General features: G+C 42.3%; 1 protein-coding gene across 2 annotated transcripts in view; it reads left to right on the forward strand.

Annotated features, from left to right (window-relative positions):
• TANGO6 (transport and golgi organization 6 homolog) overlaps positions 1-19,295 on the forward strand; it is a 219,491-nt gene extending 200,196 nt beyond the window's left edge. For both annotated transcript variants that reach the window (XM_072636417.1, XM_072636420.1), the window contains one exon: positions 18,034-19,295. In XM_072636417.1, the coding sequence (XP_072492518.1) occupies positions 18,034-18,210 (177 nt within the window). In that variant the 3' untranslated portion in view covers positions 18,211-19,295. The remainder of the gene's footprint in view (positions 1-18,033) is intronic.
• The last annotated feature ends 3,679 nt before the right edge of the window (positions 19,296-22,974 follow it).

Below are 22,974 nucleotides of genomic sequence, written 5' to 3' on the forward strand. Positions count from 1 at the left end.
ACTTCAGGTATATAGAAAAGGCTTTATGCAAAGGTCTAGATGCTCCTGCCTCCTAGGTAGCAAGACTCTTACTATAGTCGTGAATATAGACCAATGAAAATACCAATAATTCATTCCCTGTGGGCAGAAAGGGCTGCTGGCATCTTTGAGTGTGCTGCCAGTATATTCTGAGTGGCAATATTTCCTGGTTAGGAAAATATTGTTTGTGTTTACAGGCCTGTCTTATTTTGTGTTGTATTAAATCAGCTCTCTGGCAGATTGTTTGCTCCTCACCTCCTAACTAATTAACGTAACAAACGTTTATTAAGTACTCACTGTACAAAGCTCTGTTCTTCAAACAGAAGCCGCACATACTTTTAAATTGTTCATCTAACTAATATGATTGGAGGCAAAGTAACTAAGTGGAGCCGGGAAAGTAGTATTTCCAGTAACTGCAGCAACGTAAATGGAATGAACAACCAAACTATCAAGCTGATTGCAGCAAAATTACAATGACTTATAATGATCAAACGTGGCCCCAAAGAAGCTATCTGAGAAGGCATCTCCCAGTACGTCTTTGCAGAGGTGGATAGTGATGGGGATGGAACATTGCATATAATGTCTGACTTTGCTGATGGGTGGGTTGGTTGGTTTGCGAAACTGTTTTATTTTTTATCCTTCTTAACAGGGATGGGGACCAGGTTCAGCTAGTGGTACAGTGAATGGAGCCAGGAAGATTCATCTTCCTGATTTCAAATCCAGCCTCAGACATTTACTAAGTTTATATGCCCCTGAGTAAGTCAAATAACCCTGTTTGCCTCAGTTTCCTCATCTATAAAATGAGCTGGAGAAGGAAATGGCAACCCACTCAAGTGTCTCTGCCAAGAAAACTCCCAGTGGGGTCATGAAGAATCAGATGTGACTGAGCAACAGCAAAGAGGACGTGGCCTTGATTCTTTTCTATAAGAGATGGTTCTTTAGGAGGGGAAAAAGGAGGAATGAAATGGAAAATGAAGCTGACACTGAGATAAAAGATATCACAGAAAAGTATTCCATTGATTCGTGAACATCCGTAGATTAATGTTTTGTCATTGCATAGAGGCCGTTTCATAGGAGCAGCAGGAATCCTGAGATCGTCATGTCTACCTTTACATTTTACAAATGAGTAAACTGAGACACCTCCCTCCCCACTAGGAATCTACAGTGTCTGTCAGATGCCGTCTTTTGGGGTGCTTGGGGTACTAAGACTCACATACTTAAACCTCTGAATGAAGGGGTGGGATTTAGTTGGATCACACTAGAGGAGAACCCATGAGAGGTATGACTGAGGCCAGTGACAAAACTAGTGAGTAAGAGAGCAGAGCTAGGGTCGTCATTAAATAGGCTGCAGGGCTTAAGCCAGGAAAAGAATGCTGAGCAAGGAAACTGAGCCTTGGCAAGAATGGAGACAGTCAATACATAAGTGATGAGGAAACAAAAACACTGGGGGAGATCAGACCAGCTTCCCCCTAGGCTGCCCCTCTAATTCTGGGCCGAGCATTGGCTACATCACTCATCTCCACTTTGCTGAGGAGAAAGCCAGGCAGAGAAAATCAGTGGGGTTTGTCTAAAGCGCACTAGGTAAGTGGCAGATCTAGGAAATAAAGCTTGGAACCAGATGCGCAGTACAGGCCAACTGCTAGGTTGAAAATCTCAGCCTTTCCCAATGACAGGGACCTAGCTAATATGAGTGACAGTTCGGGAATGAGAGCCGCTCTAAGTGCTGCATTCCTGCGGCTCCCGCACAGCGATTTGCATAGATCTGCATAATTTAAGTCTCCATTTGTATTCCTCTTCTTTGGCAAATTCAAGCTATTTTATTTGTTGTAGGATTGTCATTCCTTGATTGTTTTTATCTCCATAGTTTTCATATCCTGATGTAAAACAGGCAAGTATTCGACCTCATTTGAAGATTAAACCTGTGAGAATAATTTCTTTAAATTAGCTTCAGATAAACAGGGCCCCAGGTTCCATTTTCATTGGTAACTGAGACTGGCCGAATGGCTGTGGGTGCATAGTGTGCTTCCAGTTTCTTAATATGATGAAAAATAAAAAAGGCCAATTATTTTTTGGAGAGTTTTTGTGTGCTTTCTGCTTTGTGAAAAATTGTAGAACATTAATGTGAGCTGGAGACCCATAGAAGACATAGGGCTGGGAAAGCAAATGCTGCCAAGAATGTGTTCTAGTGTAGACAGGTCATCTAGATACCCCTTCTTCTCACTCTTGGGCTTTGGAAGTTCCTAGGCTGTTGTGCTGTATTTTGAAAAACTAAGAAACTAAAGGTGCCAGGGCAGCTCTCTGATCATATAAGAGATTCACCTAGTATTTCCCAGGTAGCTAGGTATACTGTGCCTCGATTCAGGACAACTTGAGTTCAAATCCAGTCTCAAATACTTCCTGGGTGAACCTGGGGGGGTCATTTAACCTGTTTGCCTTGTTTCCAACAAGGAAAGGTCACCCACTGTATCTTTAGGGGAAACAGAAAGAACTGCAACAATTAGTAGAGTAGTTGGGACTCTCCTGTAGCCCACATATTTTCCAGGATCTGCCAGACTGGCATATTCCTCAGAATACAAAATAGAAACCAAAGGGATCATCTCTTTCAGAATGCAGGCTATTACCTTTCCCCTTTCTCCAGTTTGAGCATGTCTTGGGGAAAACATGGCCTAAATGTGGCCTCTGCCCACTCTGTTGCAACAGCCCACAAAGACTATACTGTGGAGAAACAAAGAGCAGAGCAGATCAAGTCACTTGAGGGCACCCAGGCTTAGTAGTGCTTCTTTCTGGAAGAGCTCAGGGACTTTCCTCTTCCCTCACTCCCTTCAAGCTCTGTTCCCAGTCTGTTCCTACATATGCTGATTCCTAAAGTGGTCTCTAGATTGCAAAACATAGTTATCTCAGCCCTTTTCTTAGTGGGGAGAATAAAATATGACTAAACTTGCCCTCTCTCAACACAGTAATGACTTAAGATGCCAACTTAGATGAATGTTCTGTACTGTTTGCTAGTCTGACTTGCTGCTAAATTATCCCTGGCCTCCACCAAAGTATTTCCTCTTTCTCCAAGGTTTAGCTTAATAAATAGGCCATTTTGGCTGTTCTGGGAAGACTTGTTAGCACTGGAAGAATTATAACAGTTTCCCCAACAGTATAAAATCTCTTTTAGAGGGGAAAACTATTAGAGATATATTGGAGAGAACAGCTATTCCTCCACATCACCTTGCCCCCTGAGCCTTCATTCACAAGACTATTTGTACACTGCATATATGCTTACCAATTGCATCTTCTTTTTAAAAATTTTATTCCAGACTTAGTAAATGTCAACCAAAACAAGCATCCAAGTACACACACACACACACACACACACACACACACACACACACACACACACATAAAAATTACCATATATGAAATATACATGTGTTCAAGTGGACTGTGATCTCATTCATTTGGATGCAGATCCCAACCCTTCCGTGCCTTCCCATCTTGTGACTATTCTTGTACATTCCCTCCCATGAGCCTCCCCCCTGCTTCCTGAGGCCGAACACAACATTTGCTGGAGGCCTTGCTTGCTTTCTCAGAACATTGAGAGGGGTACCTGTCACTCCTCACTCTCATGACCAGCCTGGACTGTCTTTCTTTCAGATGTTTCCCCAATGACAATTTTTTTTCTTGTACTTCAGGGTTGCTTCTTGGTTACATGGTGTACAGCCCATCTACACTCACTGCGTGCTTCTCCATTGCAGTCTGTATGAGATTCACTTTTAATTCTTTGGAAACTAGTGTATTCCACGTTTCCCTTTGTTATAGCAACGCAGATAAGATGTAGATGTTTTAAAGGATAGGTCTTTGTTTCTCTGAGAACCTTGGGGTTATTGAAAGAGCTTTTCAGTTTCCTAAAAGCAACCTAGCCAACTCCCCTTCTCGTGCTTAATTCTGGGCCTAACTTGTTCATTTTTATTATCTGTCCCAGAAATACATATACTGCTATTCTCTGTCCATTTGATCTTCCTTAGGAGAATAGCAGCCCAAACTCCTTTGAGTGGTTTGGATCTCTTCCCAGAGGCTCTACAGCATCCTACAGTTTAAGACCACTAGTGTCATGGCTCATCCACAAACAGGAACACCTAGAGAACGTAGAACGTCACCATCCACAGGCGGTCCCTCTTCCAATTCACTTGCAAGCCACCATCTCCAAACCATGCATGGGCTCCTCTGCCCACTTCCAAGCTCCTTCTTATATGTTTGTCTTACCACATTAGACACAGTCTAACGTCAGTGTAGTGCTTTCTTGTATTTATCTGTCTTTACTTCCTGGCACATAATAAGCGCTTAATAAATGCTTTATCGTCATCATTATCATTGTCATTCATTCATTCATCTTATGCTCCACTCTGGACATACTCCATCGCAGTGGTGAACACCTCCCTCTTTTATGCTTCACCTGATATTTATGATCAGAGGGCCATTGAATGAGGTTATTTCTGTTGCTAACGTTTCAAGAAATCTTGAATGATTTTGACATGTACGTGGGAGACCACTTGTCAGAATGTCCTTAAGACAGTGTTTGCTCTACCAAATCAAATGCTTTTTCATAACTAGCAAATAATAAACTCAGTGGTCTCTCGTATTCTTTACCTCTTTCTGTCAGTTATGTGATGATAAAGATGAGGTCTACCATAGAGTATCACTTGCAAAAGTCTGCCTGTCCCTGACTAATGCCCTCTTGGAGGAAACCCTTAATGTGTGTGTAGACAAATCTCATAAAGATTTTGTATGGATGGCAAAGCAGTTGTAGTATTTAGTAGCTGCCAATGTTCTCGAATTTACCTTTTCTTTTATTTTTTTAGTATTGATAAGGTAGAAATTTTTTCCTTACCTTTACTATCTTTCCTTCCTTCCAATACTTTGTAAACAATTCCTTAGTGCCCTCAAATTGTGTCCCCTCTAGCATGTGTTTCCTCTGTGACTATTTGGGCTAGTCTAGCTACTTTTCCAGTCTTTTTTTTTACACTAGTTCCAACTCTTCTGTGAGCAGCCAAGGACTGCCATGTTAGGGTCCAAGAATGGTGACATTCTCATCCTAAAAATCAGTCTGCTTGTTTTTCGTTTTCTTCTACAAATTGGCCTCCTTCCATTTTCACTCTTAAATGACTGCAGACTGACTTTACTTACTTGGATCTCTGTCCAGGCTTTCTTTAAACTGGTTTTACCTTCCACTTTTTGTGAGATGATGCTGTTCATAATTACCTATCATCCTTCATAAGATTTTTATAAACCACAGTTTGTTTTTAAATTTTAATTTGATGAGTTAACAAAGAAGTCCTCTTTGCCTCTGTGTCTCCTTCTGAACTTTTTTCTTCATTTTTCATATTTTTAATTCTTGCTTTTGTTTGAGTCTTTTGGACAGTTGTATTTAGCACATTGCTCTCATTCTGCACTCTACTTTATGAATCTTCCCCGTATTTCTTTGTGTTTTTCATAATTACCTTTTCTTATGGCACAATAATATTTGGTTATTATATGCCATGAATTCTTTGGCCATGCAGCATTGGACCCAGGAGGGCCAGTTTTCCTCAATTCCAAACCACACTACTACAAATAATTTTGTAAAAAGAAGGCCCTTTTTCCCTTTCGGGAACATTTTCCCAGACAGTCCTTGTAGTGTGATCACTTGGTGAACAGACACGAACAGTTTTGTACTTCAGATTAGATATCACCATATTAATTTTCTGAAAGATTGTGTCTATTTATAGCAATGTCGTGGCAGATCTGTTTCTCCAATAGTATGACTTTTTCCAAAACTCTATTTTCCAATTCAGTGGTATAAGGTGATATCTAAGTGTGATCAAGTACAATTTCTTAAATCTGGACTCACCTGGGCTCGTTCGTTGTTGCCCAGATTTGGCTGACAGGGCTCCAGTCACTCAGGAAAGAAGTGAATGAGCAAGAAGCTCAGGAACACAAAGAATAAATGGCTAAGGAAATTCCCTGTGGGATTTTCCTATAATTCCTTTGTTAATGAATGCGTTTCACAGCCTTTCAGTTTTTAAACTGGAAATTCTGGGACTCCTAGGACTCCTCCAGTTTTTAGATTTCCTAAGAACAGAATTTAGAATTTGTCTGGACAGGTTTCCTTTAGGAGGTAATTGGAACTGCCCTTCCTTGGAAACTCCTAGTTTTTGTAAAAGTTAGTTTGTAAGCTCTCTGTCTTATCTGAGATTGAAAGGAGTCCTGAGGCAGAATGACAGAGTGACTGATGATTGAAAGGCAAACAGTCTTATGTTCCAAAACTTGGCTTCTTCCCACTTTCTGTATTGTACTGTCAAAAACTCCACACACGCATGCCCTTCAGTTCTCCCCATCTGGAAGGTGGAACTACAAATGATCCTGTAATGAATACAGCTGGCTTGGTAGGTCTTTTCACCCTGGTTTCATCCTTTTCATCCATGGCTCTGCTCTCCTTTAGAAGTTTGAACCCAAAGTTCTCAGGGTACATCACAAAACAAAGCAGGATCTTTGAAAAGGCACTAGGACCTATGAGAAAATGCACCTTCCTTCTCTCCCCCAAGAAGTGAAGTATGGGCATGGAAGGTTGTATTTATTGTCCAATACTCTCTATGTATTAGTAGGTTTTGTTGATATCTTTGTTACAAATGTGGAAATCTGTTATGCATGATTGCACATTTATAATCTACTTGCCATCTCAGGGAGGGAGGAAGGGAGGAAATTTGGAACTCAAAATTTTGTTTAAATGACTGTTTAAAAAATTATCTTTACATGTAATTGAGAAAAAGTAAAATATTATTTAAAAATAAAATAAAAACCTTTGTTACAGGGGAACTCTTCTTGTGAGAAGGTTGCAAGGTTTATTTGGAAATGCACGCGACGTAAAAGTAAAGGACAGTAATAAAATTTTAAAATAAAGTAAAAGACATTAGAGTAAAACTCAGGGGAAGTAAATAGCTTCTATTATTCAGTTGTCAAACCTATCTTCATAAATAGCCAATCAGTAAACATTTATTAAGTCCCTACTACATGCTAGGCACTGTTCTAAAAAGAGAGAGTCCCTGCCCTTGAGGAGTTCATAATCTAATGGGAAAGACAGTATTTGATTAACTACACACAAACAAGCTATATACAAGATAAATAAAAAATAATCAACAGAGGGAATTACTAGAATTAAGGGGGATTAAGAAAAACTTCCTGTAAAATAACAGTATTAAATTCAAATAGAAATGGAACCATTCCTCCATACATAAGGATCCCTGCAGGCCAGGCATGTTGACTTAATTTTAAAATGTAGTATTATCTACGTTGTATTGTATTTTTATTTAATTTGTTAAATATTTCCCAATCATATTTTAATCTGATTCATTTGCATGAAGCCCCTGGCCTTGGTTACCACTGCTGTAAAAGGTGGGATAGAAGCTGGGACCTGAAGGAAGCCAGGGAAGCCAGGAGGCACCTGCAGACTGTATAGGCCAGTGACCCTGACTTCTCTTCCTAAACTAGATTCTTCATGAGATCATCAGTGATGCTCTTATTCAGGCTCTTAAACCCTCTTGCTTGGTCAGCAGCCTTCTATTTGTCTCCCTGCTTCATCTCCAATCCATCCTCCACATCAAGGCCAGTGGACTGTTCCTAAAGCATGTCTGACTGTGTTACTCCTTCATTCAAGAATATTCTGAGGTTCCCCATGGCCACTGCTTACTTGTGTATGAGCTGTATTCTTCCACCACCTCTCATCCAACCTAGAACTGAAGCTGTCTAAAGTCTCAGACCTAGACCTTAAGTTTGGTTGTCTTTGTCTTCCCATGGGGGTTCTATCCCTTTGTCATTTAAAGGCTTTCTCAAGCTGGCTTCAGCCTGCCTTCCCTAGCTTGTTACACGTTAGTCTTCTTCACACATTTTATTATACCAGATTTGCTTTTTTATCCCTCCTTTATGACATTTCCTCTCAGAATCTCCAGCTTGCTTCAAATGTCAGGCCAGACTCCGCTGCCCTCCACAGGGTCTTTCATGGTCACCCCAAGCCCAAGGTATCTTATGTTTACTTTGCATACGTTTTGTGTGTGCGTACATATCAACATTTGTTTCCCCCTCTGTCCCCCCCCTGCAATAGAATTTAAGTTTCTTGACTGTTTAATTTTTTTCTTTTACCCAAGACCTAGCACCAAGCCTGGCCCTTCATGATTGTGGATTGATTGTTATAGAAAAAGTATCTGTGATTACAAAGAATCAGGATGACTTTGACAAGAAGCCTGAACATGCTGGACTAATTTTACTTCTTTTTTTCAATAGGCTTACTAAATTGGTACATCCAAAAAAATTCCATAGATATATTATCTCTAGATTTTAGCAAAGCCTTTGATAAAATATTTTGAGCTGTTATTGTTGGAAAGTTGGAGATAACATGCACTGGATGCCAGTTCAATTAGTAGGTGAACTTGGAATTGGTTGAAAGACTGGCCTCAAAGAGTGGTCATCAGTGGATCAATGTCATTTGGCAGTGGGGTCTCTAATGGAGTGCCCCAGAGATCTGTGCTTGGCCCTGGGCTTTTTCACATTTTCATCAGTGACGTGGATGAAGATGTAGACAGTGTCCTTATCAGATTGGCCAGTAACACTAAGCTGGGAGGGGTTGCTAACCCACTGAGTCACAGAGTCAAGATCCAAAACAATATTGACAGGCAAGAACACCAGGCTGTATTTGACAAGAAATAAGCAGGGGTTTAGATTTGGGTTCAAAATAGAGCTTCGTAGGGACAAGATGAGGAGAGAAGCAGAGTTGGGCAGCAGTTTGTCTGAAAAAAGATCCAGGGGTCTTAGTGGACGGTTAAAAGGGTCAGTGTGAGTCAGCAGCCAGAGGAGCTGATATGATCCAGGGCTACATTAAGAGAGGCAAGAGTCCCTCTGTGCTCTGCTCTGGTCAGCCAACGTTTGACCTATTAAGTTCAGTTTTACACACGCTGTTTTAGATCGGCCATCAATTGGTGTCCAAAGACCTCCAGTCCATGCCTTGTAGGATAATTTGAAGGAAGTGAGGGTGCTGAGCTTGGGGAGGAACAATATATCCCATCGAAGTCTTCAGGAACTTGAAAGCTTGCTCTCTTTAGCCTTAAGGGCACCTGGCAGGTGGGAGCTGCATACAAGTAAATTCAGTTTGTTAGTCCACAAGCACTCACCTTATTCCAAGCACCAGAGTTAGACTCAAGCCATCCAGAGGCCAGAAGTGGCATAGACTGCCTCAGGAGGAAGTGGGCTCCCCCACATTTAGAGGTCTTCCGGCACAGGGCGCTTGTCAGTGTGCTAGAGTAAAGATTGGTCTTTGGCTCTGGCTACTCAACGCCCCATCCAGTTCTGAAATTCTGGGATTCCACCCTGGGATTCCACGTTCATTGGCTCTCTGGGTTTGTGTGATGGCATCCTTATAGAGTCTTCTACCTTCACACTTGTGGTATATGCCATAGTTGGTCAGACCTCCAAAATCTGAACCTAACACAGAGTCCTTGTTGAGGCAGGTAGTTGCCAAGGTCAGGCTGCTTACTGTTAACAGGCTTTCTTTGGGTTTTTGCCACACACTGTGTGTCTGGGGGCATTTGATATAGTTCCTGATGATCATTCCCATGTTCTGTGAATCTTGCTTTTCCCTTGACCTTTGGTTCAGTGTTCTGACTTTACCTCCTAAAGCATACTCTCCCAAAATCAGTAGTTAGATTAGATACACTCTTAAGATTCCTTGCATGAAAGTTCTAAATCCTATGAAATACCCAAAACTGGGTGGTATTGAATACTGTTAGGGAAATTTCCTGTTGAACAATGTCTCATTGGGCCCATCCCTAGAAAGTGGGACAGCTCTTCTCTGACCTGAAGACTTTGAGACCAAGACATGAGTGATGTGGCATAGGCTACTTGTTACCCAAGCAGACCTCCATTCAGACCTAAAACAAAGACATGGTCTCCTCCATCAGCCTAAACTAATCTACCTCGCCACCCCTGGTGCCCTGCAGCCCAGGAATAACCCAGAGCTAGTCCAGATAACCAGAGCTGGGTTTGCGGCAAATCAGCCCTGAGTGATGAGGAGACAAAAACAACCTTCTCTGGGGCCCTCAAACCAGAGCATTCATTTCCACATGAGATTCCTTAAGTCCTGTTTGTCACTACTGCTCTGCACCAGCTCTGGTACTGAGTTAGTTGGGGAAGGAGGCATTGCTTGCCTATTCTCTGCAGGATATCTGCATTATGATTATCAAGGGCAAGGAGAAATGAAGTTCCTTCTTCCTGAGTCGTGAGTCGTAATTGAGTTCGGTTTAAATGCCAAGATTTTAATCACCTTCCAAGGACAATGGTCCCAAGACCCAGAAAGCAGCAGCCTGCTGCCTGTGCATACACCGAACCGTTTTTGAGCCTCCTTTGTTCTATTTCTGTGCCTGTGGGGGTGTAGGAAAGCTGCTGCAGTCCTCTGATTGCTATTTAAAGACATTCAGCATGCTGCTGCTGGTGCTGCTGCTGGTGCTGCTGCTTCTGTAGCAGCAGCAGCAATGGTTTGTATTCACGCCATCTGAGGATTGATGCATGACCCTGAGAAGCCCTTCAGTAGCAAGGAACAGCCCAGATGGACTCATACCCAAGTATCCTCTGACTTCACTCCTCTTGCCTCCTTTCAGAGCAGTTAATCACTAGCTGCCATCTTGGTCTCTGGCTCCTTGGCTGCCCAGCCAATCTGCCTCCCAATAGCCTTTTTGGTGCCTCAGCAGTTAATCCCTTTCTCTGTATTCTTCAATGAAGGTATTAGTAATACCCTGCTTGCTAGAGCCTCCAATCAGTGCTCGAGGCACTCTGCCCATTTGTAACAGTCAGACACAATCCAGAAAGGGTAAAAACTGCATTTATCTCTGAGTCTAACAGAGAAAATGCTTTGAAAAATTTTTTTAAAAATGTTTTAAAAGCTCAGCAACCTTCGAATTATAACAATACGTAGAACTTAGAGCACATTGAATATTCTGTACCTGTCAGGCATGGATTAAAAAAAACCCAGACTACATTAGTAAACCTGGCTTTCTTTTCTGACCCTCCCAAAGCTTTCAGTGAAATGTCTCAAGTGCCTGGTCTTTTTGTTTAAAATGTGCGATTTCTTGTCCTGTGCCCATCAAGGAGGAGGTGTAAGCTTTATGGATAAAGAATTGATTCTTCTCCCAGCCAGAAGCTTCCTCCATGTCCATGTACCTTCTTCGTCTTTACTTTTCAAGTGCTCACTGCCTATTATCTTGGACAAAAACAGTAAAACCCTCAGTCCTAACTGTGGTTTACTTCTTTCTAGTTTATGCAGAAGAAACTCCTCTCTCTAGCTGTCTGCCCCTCAGCTTGGTTCAAATGTTTGAGTTGATCAGATATTCTGTTTAATAAATGGTTACTGTCTACACTGAAATCCGAATTCCTGATTCCCCAAGATTTCTGATGACCCAAATTATCTCACAGCATATTTGCTGATTTTCCTCTTTTTAATCATGAACTTGACAAACATAAGTATGAACATTTCCATATGCAAAGAATGAGAAAAGAGGTTTGCATCTCCATTATGCACAATTTTTTCTTTTTTTTTAAAGTAGACGTTAGATTTCACATGGTCTTAACACTGCCCTGCTTGTATGTGATGCCTTTTGAACTTCTCTCTGTTCCTTTCTGTGTATTTTTAAATGTTTTGTTAATACTATTTTATTTCTTTACATTTCTATTACTACCGCTTTATGTTTCTCCTTCTCTGACCAAAAAAAAGGAAAAAAAGCCTTCACTTGAAACAAAAAGTTTATTAAAGTAAAACAAATGCACGTTGGTCTTGTCTGAAAATGTGTGTTTCACCCTGGAGCAATGATGTCCTCAGTCTTCCCCTCCTTCTTGTCCCAGTTCTCTAGCCATCCTTTGTTTCTTTCTCAGCCTTTGTCTCACCCACTCTTTTCCTTCTGTCTCACCTAGTCCTGGAAGCTTGATCAAATTCATTTTGTCATTGTTTCTGGAATGGGTATGTCAACCTATTCCCCTATGACCTTATCCACCATCTTTGTAACTTTCCAAACCAATATTTCCCTCCTTTGCTGTCATTCCCCTGTTTGTCATCTACCCACTATAAGATTGTAAGTTCCTTGAGGGAAGGCATTGCCTTTCCTTTTACATTTGTATTCCCAGTGTTTGGTACGTAGTAAGCACTTAACAGATGCTTTTTAATTTATTCATTCTGCACCATCTATCTCTCTGCCAAGAGGTGGGAAAAATGCTTCATCACCAGTCTCCTAGTGTGGTAATTGGTCCTTGCATCAATCAGAACTATTATGTCTTTCAAAGCTGTTTTCCTGAACAGCGTTGTAGAATAAATCGTTCTTCCAGCTCAGTTCACTTCACTCTGCCTTGTGAATTCATGCAAGTCTCCTCAGGTTTCTCTTGGCAAAATAAAATCCCATTTTCATTCATGAACCAGAATTTGTTCAGCCTTTCCCGACTTTGTGAGGAGGAAGAGCATTCTAAGCATCAGGGTGACAAGAGATGGACTATCATGTACAGTGAAACACAAGCAGACTGATTGGGTCATGGTCAGCCAGTCAACAAGCATCTGTTAACCCTTTATATGTGCCAGGCACTTTGCTGAAAGATAGTCCCTGCCCTCAAGAACTTACATCCTAATGGGAGAAAACAATACATAGAAGTAAACTGAAAAACAGAGGAGGGAAGGAAAGGGAGGGGGACTGCTCTGAAGAGAGAAAATGTTACAGAAAGTCTGAGATCCTGATGACCTGGGTGCCCTCCTTAAATGGAGGTTCTGGGAGAAGCCATCAGCCAGATGGAGGGGCTGCAGGGACAGAGAGTACTTGCCACGTGTGAACTCCAGGGCTAAAGTGAAGTGGCTAATGGATAGAGTGCTGAACCTAAAGACAGAAAGACTTATCCTCCTGAGTTCAAATCTGACTTCAGACGTTTACTAGTTGGGTGACTCTGGGCAAACCTTAGTTTCCTCATCTATAAAATGAGCTGGAAAAGGAAATGGCAAAACCACTACAATATCTTTGTCAAGGAAACCCCAAATGGGGTCACAGAGACTTGGACATGATTGAACAGCAACTGAACAGTGAGCTTCCAGGATGGAAAGGATTCGGAGGCACAGTGGAGAAATGCCAGAATGCAGCCTGGAGAAGATGGATGGAATAATTGAGGGGAAATAAAATGATCAGTCTAGAGAGAAATACTGGACCAGGTTGTGAAAGACTTTAAATGCCAAATAGAGATGTGTGTATGTTACACAAAAGGCTAATTTCTAATGACATGGTTAGAATTACACTTTAGAAATATCATTTTGTGATCAACTCTGATAAACTTAGCTCTTCTCAGCAATACAGCAATCTATGACATTTCTAAGACTTATGATGGAAAATACTATTTACATCCAGAGAAAGAACTAGGAAGTCTGAATATAGATGGAAGCATACTATTTTCATTTCTTTGCATGTGTTTTTTTGGTTTTTTCTTTCTCATGGTATTTCCCTTTTATTCTGATTCTTCTTTCACAATATGACTAATGTGAAAATATGTTTAACATGATTGTACATGTATAGCCTATATTAGATTGCTTACTGTCTTAGGGAGGAGGGAGGGAGAAAAACTTGGAACTCAAAATCTTCTAAAAATGAATGTTGAAAACTATTTTTACATGTAACTAGAAAAAATAAAATACAATTAAGTGAGAAAAAATAAATATCAGTTTGGCATGTCTATGGAGGAAGAAGGAGAAGGGGAGAGACTGGATGCAGGAGGACTCTTTTAGAGGCTATTGTAGTAGTCCAGATATAAGGTGTTGAGGGCCTGAACCACAGCAATTGTGGTACAGAGAGAAAAGAGAGATGTTGAGGTAGTGTAATGGACCAGACTTGGCATCTGATTGGATTGGGATAGAGGGGAGCGTGGAATGAGAGTGATAAATAGTGCTTAGATTATGAACCTAAGCCAAGAAGAGTAGAAGTATCCTCACCAGAAATAGGGCAGTTACTAGAAGGAGTGTGTTTAAGGGGAAGGAGAGTTTGTTGTATTGGGATATCTTGAATTTGAGATGCCTGTGAGTCTTCTAGGTGATGTCCAGCAAGGAGATGGAGATAAGAGAATGTTATTCTGGAGAGATGAGAGATGGATATGTAGACACAGCATAGAGATGATTGTGGGATCTGTGGAAACTGATTAGATATGAGAAAGAGAGGCAGGCAGGCAGAGGGCATCTAGGACATAACCTATCTCACATAAGGGCCAAGATAGGAAAGATAAAACTGCAAAGAAGATTGAAAATAATCAGTTCAGCCTGTAGGAAGAGAGCAACACAAGGAACAATACCATGAAAACTCAGGGAGGAAGGACTCTCCAGAAGTCAACATTATCAAATGCTATCAAGAGGTCAAGAAGGATGAATGAATAAAGGTCTTTGGACTTAGCATGAGCACAAGCATTGGTAACCTTAAAGAGAGAAGTTTCCATCAAATGATGAGAATGAAGCCAGTTTCTAAAGGGTTGAGAAATGAGTGGGAGGTAACAGTGCAAACAAAAGTGTAGATGGCCTTTTCTAGGCATTTGACTCTGAAAGGAAAGAGAGCTATGGAATGATAGATAATATAATATAGAATAAGAAGATAATAGTCGTATCAAGTGAAAGCTTTTTAAAAATAGGGAAATTCTGGGCATATTTGTAAGAAGCAGAGAAAAATTAAGTGGATAAGTAGAAGTTAATAATTATAGAGAGAGGCGATGGTTGAAGGAGCTGGCTACCTTATTCTTCAAGACTGGACCAAAGGAAGAAAGAATTTTGAAGTGCGCAAGAGGGAATTTTTTTCAGTAAAACATGAAACAAGGTCCTCTGCTGGCAGGAAAGAGATGGAGTTGGTGATAATATAGGCACCTTTGGAAGAGAAAATGGGATAGAAAATCAATCAGGGAAAAGTAAAAGGGCTGACGCATAACAGTGAGGGCCCGGATGAGATTGGATAACATTCATCTGTAATAGATATAGTCATTTGTAAAGTGAGTACCTCTGTCTTTGCTCAGCAACACAAGAGTGGTGAAGGGAGATGATAGGAGGAGTCCAGAGTTGGGCTCTAGAAAGGAATGGTGGGTAGCAGGACAGATAAGCAAGGAATTCACTAATTGTAGTACTTTGCCATAGGGAGATATATCTTAATATTTTTATATTTCACACAGTAGTGCTAAAGATTACATTTCTGGAAGACTTTGTTCAAACTCTTTGCCACTTAAAATTTATTTTAAAAAAGAGAGAGAAAGAAATCTGCTGGATCTAATTTTGCTCCTTCTCTGGGGATTGTGCTCATTTGTAATTATTTATGATAACTTGATCCCAGGATAATAACAGAAGAATTGGAGACATTCATCTGACTTCGCTTTGTAAAGTCACTTTTATTTTGCACTTTTTTTTTCTTTTGGGTTTCACTGTCCTATCCAGTGAAGGCCCTTTGAGGTAGGCAAACATGTTCATTTTTGTCTTTCCTATTGTGAGTGCACCTGGGTGCTTATAGCTCTCCCCTTCCCTGTTGAATGTACCCAGGCCTTCCATGATCTGTTCTAGGCCAAGTCCATCCCAGTCGACCATCCCTATCCCCGCAGCATCCATCTTACCTGCTACAAGTCCATGCGAGGAAGAGGAAAAAAATGTCAAATGCTTTTGGCAAAGTGCCCTTGCCATCCCTCCTTGACATTCCTCAAACAAAGAATTTGACTACTTCCTAAGGATATCCCCAATCAGACTGCCTCTCAGATAGCAAAGTGGTTCATTTTCACCACCCGCTGTTGGAAACCAAGTGAGACAAATTTTCCCCCACCCTCGGTACAGAGTGGGGGTGAGCAGCAGGTGTGCTGAACTGTTAATGAGAGGTTTCCTAGGTGGGATTGCCTGTATCCTGCCCACCACAGAGATCCTGTGTGTAGCTTTACCTTTGAACTCTCTTTATGCTCAGCCTATGATCTGAGGGATTTGATAACAATCCCTCCTTGACGTGGTGCTTTGATCCATGGGGAGTCCAGAGGAAGTGCTGTGATGTGTGGGATTCCCAGAGTTACAGGGATTCAGTGAGGAAGGGCACTGTAGTGAGTTATTGGGATTAAGTTTTTAATTAAAAAGGAGTTGTGCTTGACATTTGGTGCCGAAAGGGGAGATCCTGCAGCTGGTGGGAGCAACATTTGCCCTTTTACAGGTAACTTCCATTCAAGGATAAAGCATTATGGAAATGTGTGTTATTACGACTTTTCCCATACAAAGCAGAGTGTACGGGGTGGACATTTAGAATCTACATCTTGCTTTCCGTAGGGAAATGACTTCCCTTGCCCCAACAGGTATGAGGTGAGTTTGTAAAGAGGACTCAATCCACAACCATTAGTGTTCTCTGGCTGGGCTGTGACCTAGCCACAGATAAGGCGCAGAACCTTTCAGAACAAGGGCCTGACCCCATCACTTAGGGAAGGTCATTCCTTTAGGGGTTCCTCTCATCTCTTTACCTCTTCCAAATATGGGAAGGAGGGAGAAGGAGATGGAAAACAAGCAAATGTGTATCTGTGTCCTTCCTCTGTCTCCCTCACCCCACCCCCCACAAGGCTCCCACACTCTGATCAGTAAGAAGGACAAGCCTTCGAAGAAGAGCAGAAGGTATCTAATAAAAAGTGTTTATTATGCCTTTGTGGAACTAAGACTTACAATGGCTGATAATAAATAGCTAACATGTATACAGTGCCTCCTGTGTGCCAGTCACTTTACCTACACTACCTCATTACAGTCCTGGGAGGGAGGGGTTATTCTTTCCATTTAACAGATGAGGAAATGGAAACAGACAGAGGCCAAGGACAGCTAATGCATGTCTGAGGCTGGATTTGAACTCAGGTCTTCCTTACTCCAGGCCTGCTGTTCCATCCACTGTACTGCTTAGCTGACCCAACATAGATCTGTAATAACATATAAACATGTATTAATAAAAGTTCACTATAGTTTATGCTGCACTGTCATTTCATCTCCCCTTCTCCTGTGTCTCTTCCTCTTCTTTTTCTTTTCTATTTATATTCTGGCTCTTGCCCTCTTGATACACAAACTGGGATGGGGTTTTTGGAAAAATTGTGAAATCCATCAGTAATTGGGGGTGGGGGGAAGGCCCTCATTCTATCCAGTTATCCTTAACTAGTTCACAGATGAAATGTATTGTCAGAGAAACCAGTAGTATATTACTGGATTTTCCTTCCTTATTCATAGACTGGAAGCAAGGAGGGAAACCACCAGAAAGCTGGTGGGGTACGATGACTGTGAGGTATGGACCGTCCACCAGAGTGTTAATCCATGTGTTAGTAAGGATCTTCTAGAATATCCATCTCACCTATAACACTCCTTCTATGGGGTGCCCTGTCAGTGTGAAACAACACTCAGCAGTCCTGGCAACGTAAAGGGAAGATGGGTCGCCTAACTCTTCTGGGGCTTGGGAAATGCACAACCAGCTTAATGCATGGTCTCCCTGTATGCTGTTCTTGCTAGAAGTTATGGCACCAAATCAAGTGGTGTATGAGAGGGGAAGAGGGGGTATCCTTGGGAGTGCTCCCCAAGATTTCCGTACATGATGTGACATCAGAGTATTCATCATAAGGGACAGGAAGGGTGATATTTAAGGAATCTTCTCCTGATTCTGGGGAAAAGTCACAATAGAAGGAGACACTGGAACCAGGGTGAGAGAAAAGAATTGGGGTGTAGGTGATTTAGAAAGTAGTTGCAGAGAAAAGTTGAGGGCCTCCTAGGTCCCATGAACTGAGCACCTACTTGGAATGTGGGTGGCCACTTACCGTTTTGTAAAGCAAAAGCAGTAAGTATTGATAAATATTGCTCCCTGGAGCTTGTTGGCCATGAAGGTAACATTTTACTGACCAGGGAAGCTGGGTAGTATCTGAAGGGTTTGTTCTCCTGGCCATATTTTTATGAGTGTGTATGTGTGCCTCTCCCTGCAGGTTTTAAGAGATGTCCTGAAGGACCTTTACCACCTACTGAAGCATGTGGTGCATTTTGAGCCAGATGAGGCAGCCAGACTGCATGCCCAGCTTGCCCTGGAAGAACTTGATGAAATTATGAGGAGCTTCCTGTTCCCACCGCAGAAGCTGGAGAAGAAGATAGTGGTGCTCCCGTAGCATGCCATTCCACAAAGGATGGTCAAGTCTGGAGCCTCAAGAACAGCTGGGCAGCACAGTTCTTCCAGAAGAGACCCCGTTCCCCTCCTGCTGTTAACAGTGTGGCCACAGAGACAGCTCCCTGCCCAAGAAGGTCACCTGGGGTCTGCCTGCCCAAAGATGCTCATGTAGCCAGTGATAACCAGCCTGCCATGTAGAAATGGGGGGAAGGATTTTGAGGTGCACACTCACACCCCTCCCCATTCCTGCCCTGATCCCATTAGGGAGGAAGTGTTTATGTAAAGAAAGCATATTTTTATAGGAAGAATGCTTCCTATAATGATGACCTGGAGATTCTCCCTGTGACATCCTTCCCCAGTGAGAGGCTTATTACTCTCAGTGGCAATCACAATCAGGAGCAGTTGCCCTTTGATGCTGACAAGGGCAGTCATTACCACTGGAATTGTGACCACAGCTGGGGAGGGGAAGGGACCAGTGTCCGTGGAACACTCACCATAGAATTGGTTGATTTTGGCTAGAAAGAGCCAGAAAGGGGACCTTGAGGGACCAGCTAGTCCAACCCACCTCATCTCACAGATCAGGAAACTAAAGCCCAGAGAGAGGTCACAGGGTGAATTAGTGGCCTCCTGACAGCCTGGCCAGGCTTCTTTTCCCTCTCCCACTCTCAGCAACAGGACTGTGTCTGACACATGAAATACAGGATTGGTGGTGTTCCCAACGGACAGTCACAGTGCAATTCCCAGGTGGAAGCCTCCCTAACCTGTTGAATCTTCCAGATAAGAAGGGCAAACTCTATCTACATTCTCTCCCTGGCCTCATTTTCCCACTGTTTTGTGTGCTACAATGTTGTCCATGGTAAAGGGGGCTGGAGGCACCTTTGATATTGGCAGACATCGATGATAAAGAGTCATCAGCATTGGTTCCGTTTCTCCCCATCTTAGAAGAATGCATTTTCCTAAACACATCTCCTGCTGCACCTCCCTCTCTTTGTCAGAGGGGATGATCTTCTTGGTTCTGATGGGAGAGGGGATATGTTTAGATATGAAGGTGATATAAAAAAAATGAATAAAAATTTTTAGAAGAAAGATGCCATTTCATGGGTTGAATTGATAGTAAGTACATTACTGTTGGACGCATGATGCCAGTCTCTGTGGAAGTATCATCAGGTGTTGTACATGCCAGAGACTCTCCAGCAAAATCGTTTTCACCTTAGCCAATTCAGAGATTTGAACAGTTGAAACTTGAATAACCCAAACTCTTGTGGTATTATCTTGAAAAATATTTAAATTAGTGATAGTAGCTAGCATTTATATAATGTGCAAAGTCCTTTATGCACTGTCATCCCCACAGCAACCCTATGATTTGATACTATGAGCATCCATATTTTATGAATGAGGAAACTGAGGCTGAGAAAGGCCAAGGAACTTACCCAGGATCACACAGCTTATAAGTGTCTGAGGTGGGATTTGAACTCAGGTCTTCCTGACTCCCAAGTACAGTGCACTTTATTCACTATACCACTTAACTGATTCCTTCCCCTTGTTTCTACTTACTTTTTCACTCCTTGCTTAACCTACCCAGTAAATCATATTAAAAGGAGATGGATGGATGGATGGAGGGATGGATGGATGGATGGATGAGTGACAAGATGGATGGATGGGTAGGTGGGTGATAAGATGGATGAATGGATGAATAAGAGATCGATAAGTATACAGATGTGTGTATATATACATGCATATATTTGTATATATGTATATATGTATTTCAGTTTCTTGGCCTACCTGACTACATCACTTAAATCTTTCCATCAGGTCTCCACCAGGCCCTACTGTCCTTCCTGTCTTTTCTCCACTTCCCTCTTCTTCCTCTTTCCAAGGTTCAGTGCTATAGCCCACTTTGCTTCCAAAGCCCTACAGTCAGCATCATGGTGTGGAAAGTCCACAAAGATGACAACCATAGAGACAGGAAGACCCTCTCAAATCTAGCTCCCAAGACTGTCTCTTTCGCTCTTCTCTCTCCTCCCCTTTCTTCCTCTAGCCAGGCATTGGCACGGAATTCACCATGCTCTCAGTGTAAAATTTTATTGGCTAATCTGTAGTCTAGCCAGGGTGGCATAGTAGATGTACACCTTGGAACAAACAGCCATTGGAATGAAGAGCTAAGTCTGAGTCCCACCTTACTAACCATGTGACTCAGGCCTCCCAGAGACTCAGATTCTTCTTCTGAAAAAGAGATGATGATAGCACCTAACTCCTCAGGTTGTTGCAAAGATCAAATAATGTATGGAAAGCATATGTATCGGTTATTAGTACTAGTCATAGTACTAGTATTAGTGCTAGGCCAGCCAGGTGATGCTTTGGCTAGAACACTGGACCTGGAGTCATGAGGATTCATCTTCCTGAATTCAAATCTGACCTCAGACACTTACTGGCTGTGTGACCCTAGGCAAGTCACTTAACTCTGTTAAACTCAGTTTCCTCATCTGTAAAATGAGCTGGAGAAGGAAATGGCAGACCATTACAGTTTCTCTGCAAAGAAAACCCCAAATGGGGTCATGAAGAGTTAGACATGACAAAAATGACTAGCCAACAACATTCACCTTGATCCTCCCAGCCTTCTCCCATAACTAATATTTCTACTGACTAATTAATCTTTTACTCATCTATTCCTAACCAGTTTGCCTCCAACTTTCTATGATTTTATCCACTCATCCATCCATCTTTAAGAGTCCAGGTGGCTAGCTAGCTCTCAGGAGTTGGGTAGCAAACCTTAGAACTCTTTGGGTCACACATTCTTCTAGTTTGCTTTCTTTCTGAAAAATTACTTTGGGAGCAAGATGATAAATGTTGTAATACAGCAAACAAATGGACACATTTGCCTTGACAGTCCTGTCGAATTTTTAAGTCTACTTTATTCTTTTTAAATTCAAGTGTTGCCGTGAAATTCTGACTTCCTTTACCCTTTCTCAGCCATCACCCCTACAACCCAGAATCAGCTGAGACTGTTGAGTGTCACTTTATTCTCTCCCAAGCATCTCTTGCTCAAAAGGAAAAGCCCATGAATGAATTTGCCCCCAGAGCACCCCCCACCTCACTCATTCCTTTGTCTTTAAACCATTTGGGGTAAAGTGTTTTGTCTAACACTTGTGGGGCCTCTATGTCTAAGACATCTGAAACAATGCAATCCTGTCTGTCACCTTCCTTAAAATAAGTTAGGCTAGCTCACTATGAAACCAAATTAGCTAGTCCGAGGTAGGAGTTCGATCCTTTGTTCCTAGGCAAAAGGAGAGGAGGCTCCAGAGAAGCAGAATTGGCCTCTTTCAGAGCTGCCAGCCTGGGATGGGTCAGATGAAGTGCCAGCTGTCACCCAAGGGAGATGATACACCTGCACTGGTCCCCACACCAACCCTACGCAACAAATGACCCTTCTGTGGCTTCTCGTATCCAACAAGTTCTGCAGGCAGACAACTCTGCCATCATATGCAGCAAAATCTCTGCAGTCAGATGCAGCAATGCAGCTCCTCAGATTCCCCCCACCCACCCTGAGCTGCCTGCCTGCCTGCCTGCTCCAGGGCTGGCAAACCCTCTTTTTTCTCATTTATTCATTGCTATACTCCTCATCCTGCTAGTGGACTAGGTCACGCACAGCCAGACCCAAGCATGCTGGGAAATGAAGAGTTAAGGCACATTCCTAGGTAAAAACCTATTTCAGCAAAGTCATGGGGTCTCTAGGGTCATTTATTTGAGATTTTGTGGCACTAAAATTGGCAACTGTCCCCTGATTCTCCATTAATGATGCCGGGACTCTGTGCTCCCCTCGAGCATAGGTTGTCCTGATCATTTACTACAATTTCTGTGTATTTTTCCGGTTCACATACCTACCCCACCCCCAAGATCTTTAAGCTTTGACCCCTTTAATACATCTTTTTGTCTTACATTACTTAGGGCCCAAGGCCATAACATCACTCCTTTTTCTCACTACTTAAGAATTATGCTGGGCTCAAAAGGCTATGAATACAAGAAAACTAGGCCTCTCCTTTCCACATTGTTAATTGCCAATCAACCCTGGATGGAATAAAGGGAGCCCCCATACTTTACCCACTTCTCTCCAAGGGCTCTGCCTAGAAAAGAAGAACTTGGTGTTTGTAGGAAGGACCAGACAAAAGAAAATCTCTATATCAGCTTCAGGGTATGTTTCCCCCGCCCCAGCTCCCATTCCTATAAATATACTTCATCATAGTAATTCACATTTTTACAGGGTATCCCAGAAGCCTTCATGCAGTTTCAATCTATTAAAGCTTAAACCTTCCCTAGGCCTTTTGGGACACTGTGTATAAGGTTTACAAAAGGAAACAGAGCCCATGATCTGGGGACACACACACTCCAGAATTGCAAGGATGAAGAGTTGTAACTTTGGTGACAGCCTTGAAATCTAGGCTTCCTTCGGGCTTCCGTGAATGCCCAAAAGTCTGCTTTAGCTAGCCACCAATCACACTACATGAGGAGGAGGATGTTCCCTATTAAAAGGGGGTGGGGGATTCCAGAGCTCCTCTCATTTCCTTTCAAGCTGCTGCGCCCCCCTCCTCCAGGGCCCCACTCCCACCGCATCCTACTACTCACACATCGCTCAATTCCATGGGACCAAAAAGGTCAGCATAGCACAGAGAGGAGTTAAAATCACTTGAAATTTCTCTCTCAATCCTCCCCAATTTGGCTCACTGTTCACTAGCAGGTAGAGATTCTGAGACCTAGCCAATAAGGACCC

Source organism: Notamacropus eugenii, chromosome 1 (genome assembly GCF_028372415.1).
Source record: "Notamacropus eugenii isolate mMacEug1 chromosome 1, mMacEug1.pri_v2, whole genome shotgun sequence".
In the NCBI taxonomy this organism is placed as follows: Eukaryota; Metazoa; Chordata; class Mammalia; order Diprotodontia; family Macropodidae; genus Notamacropus; species Notamacropus eugenii.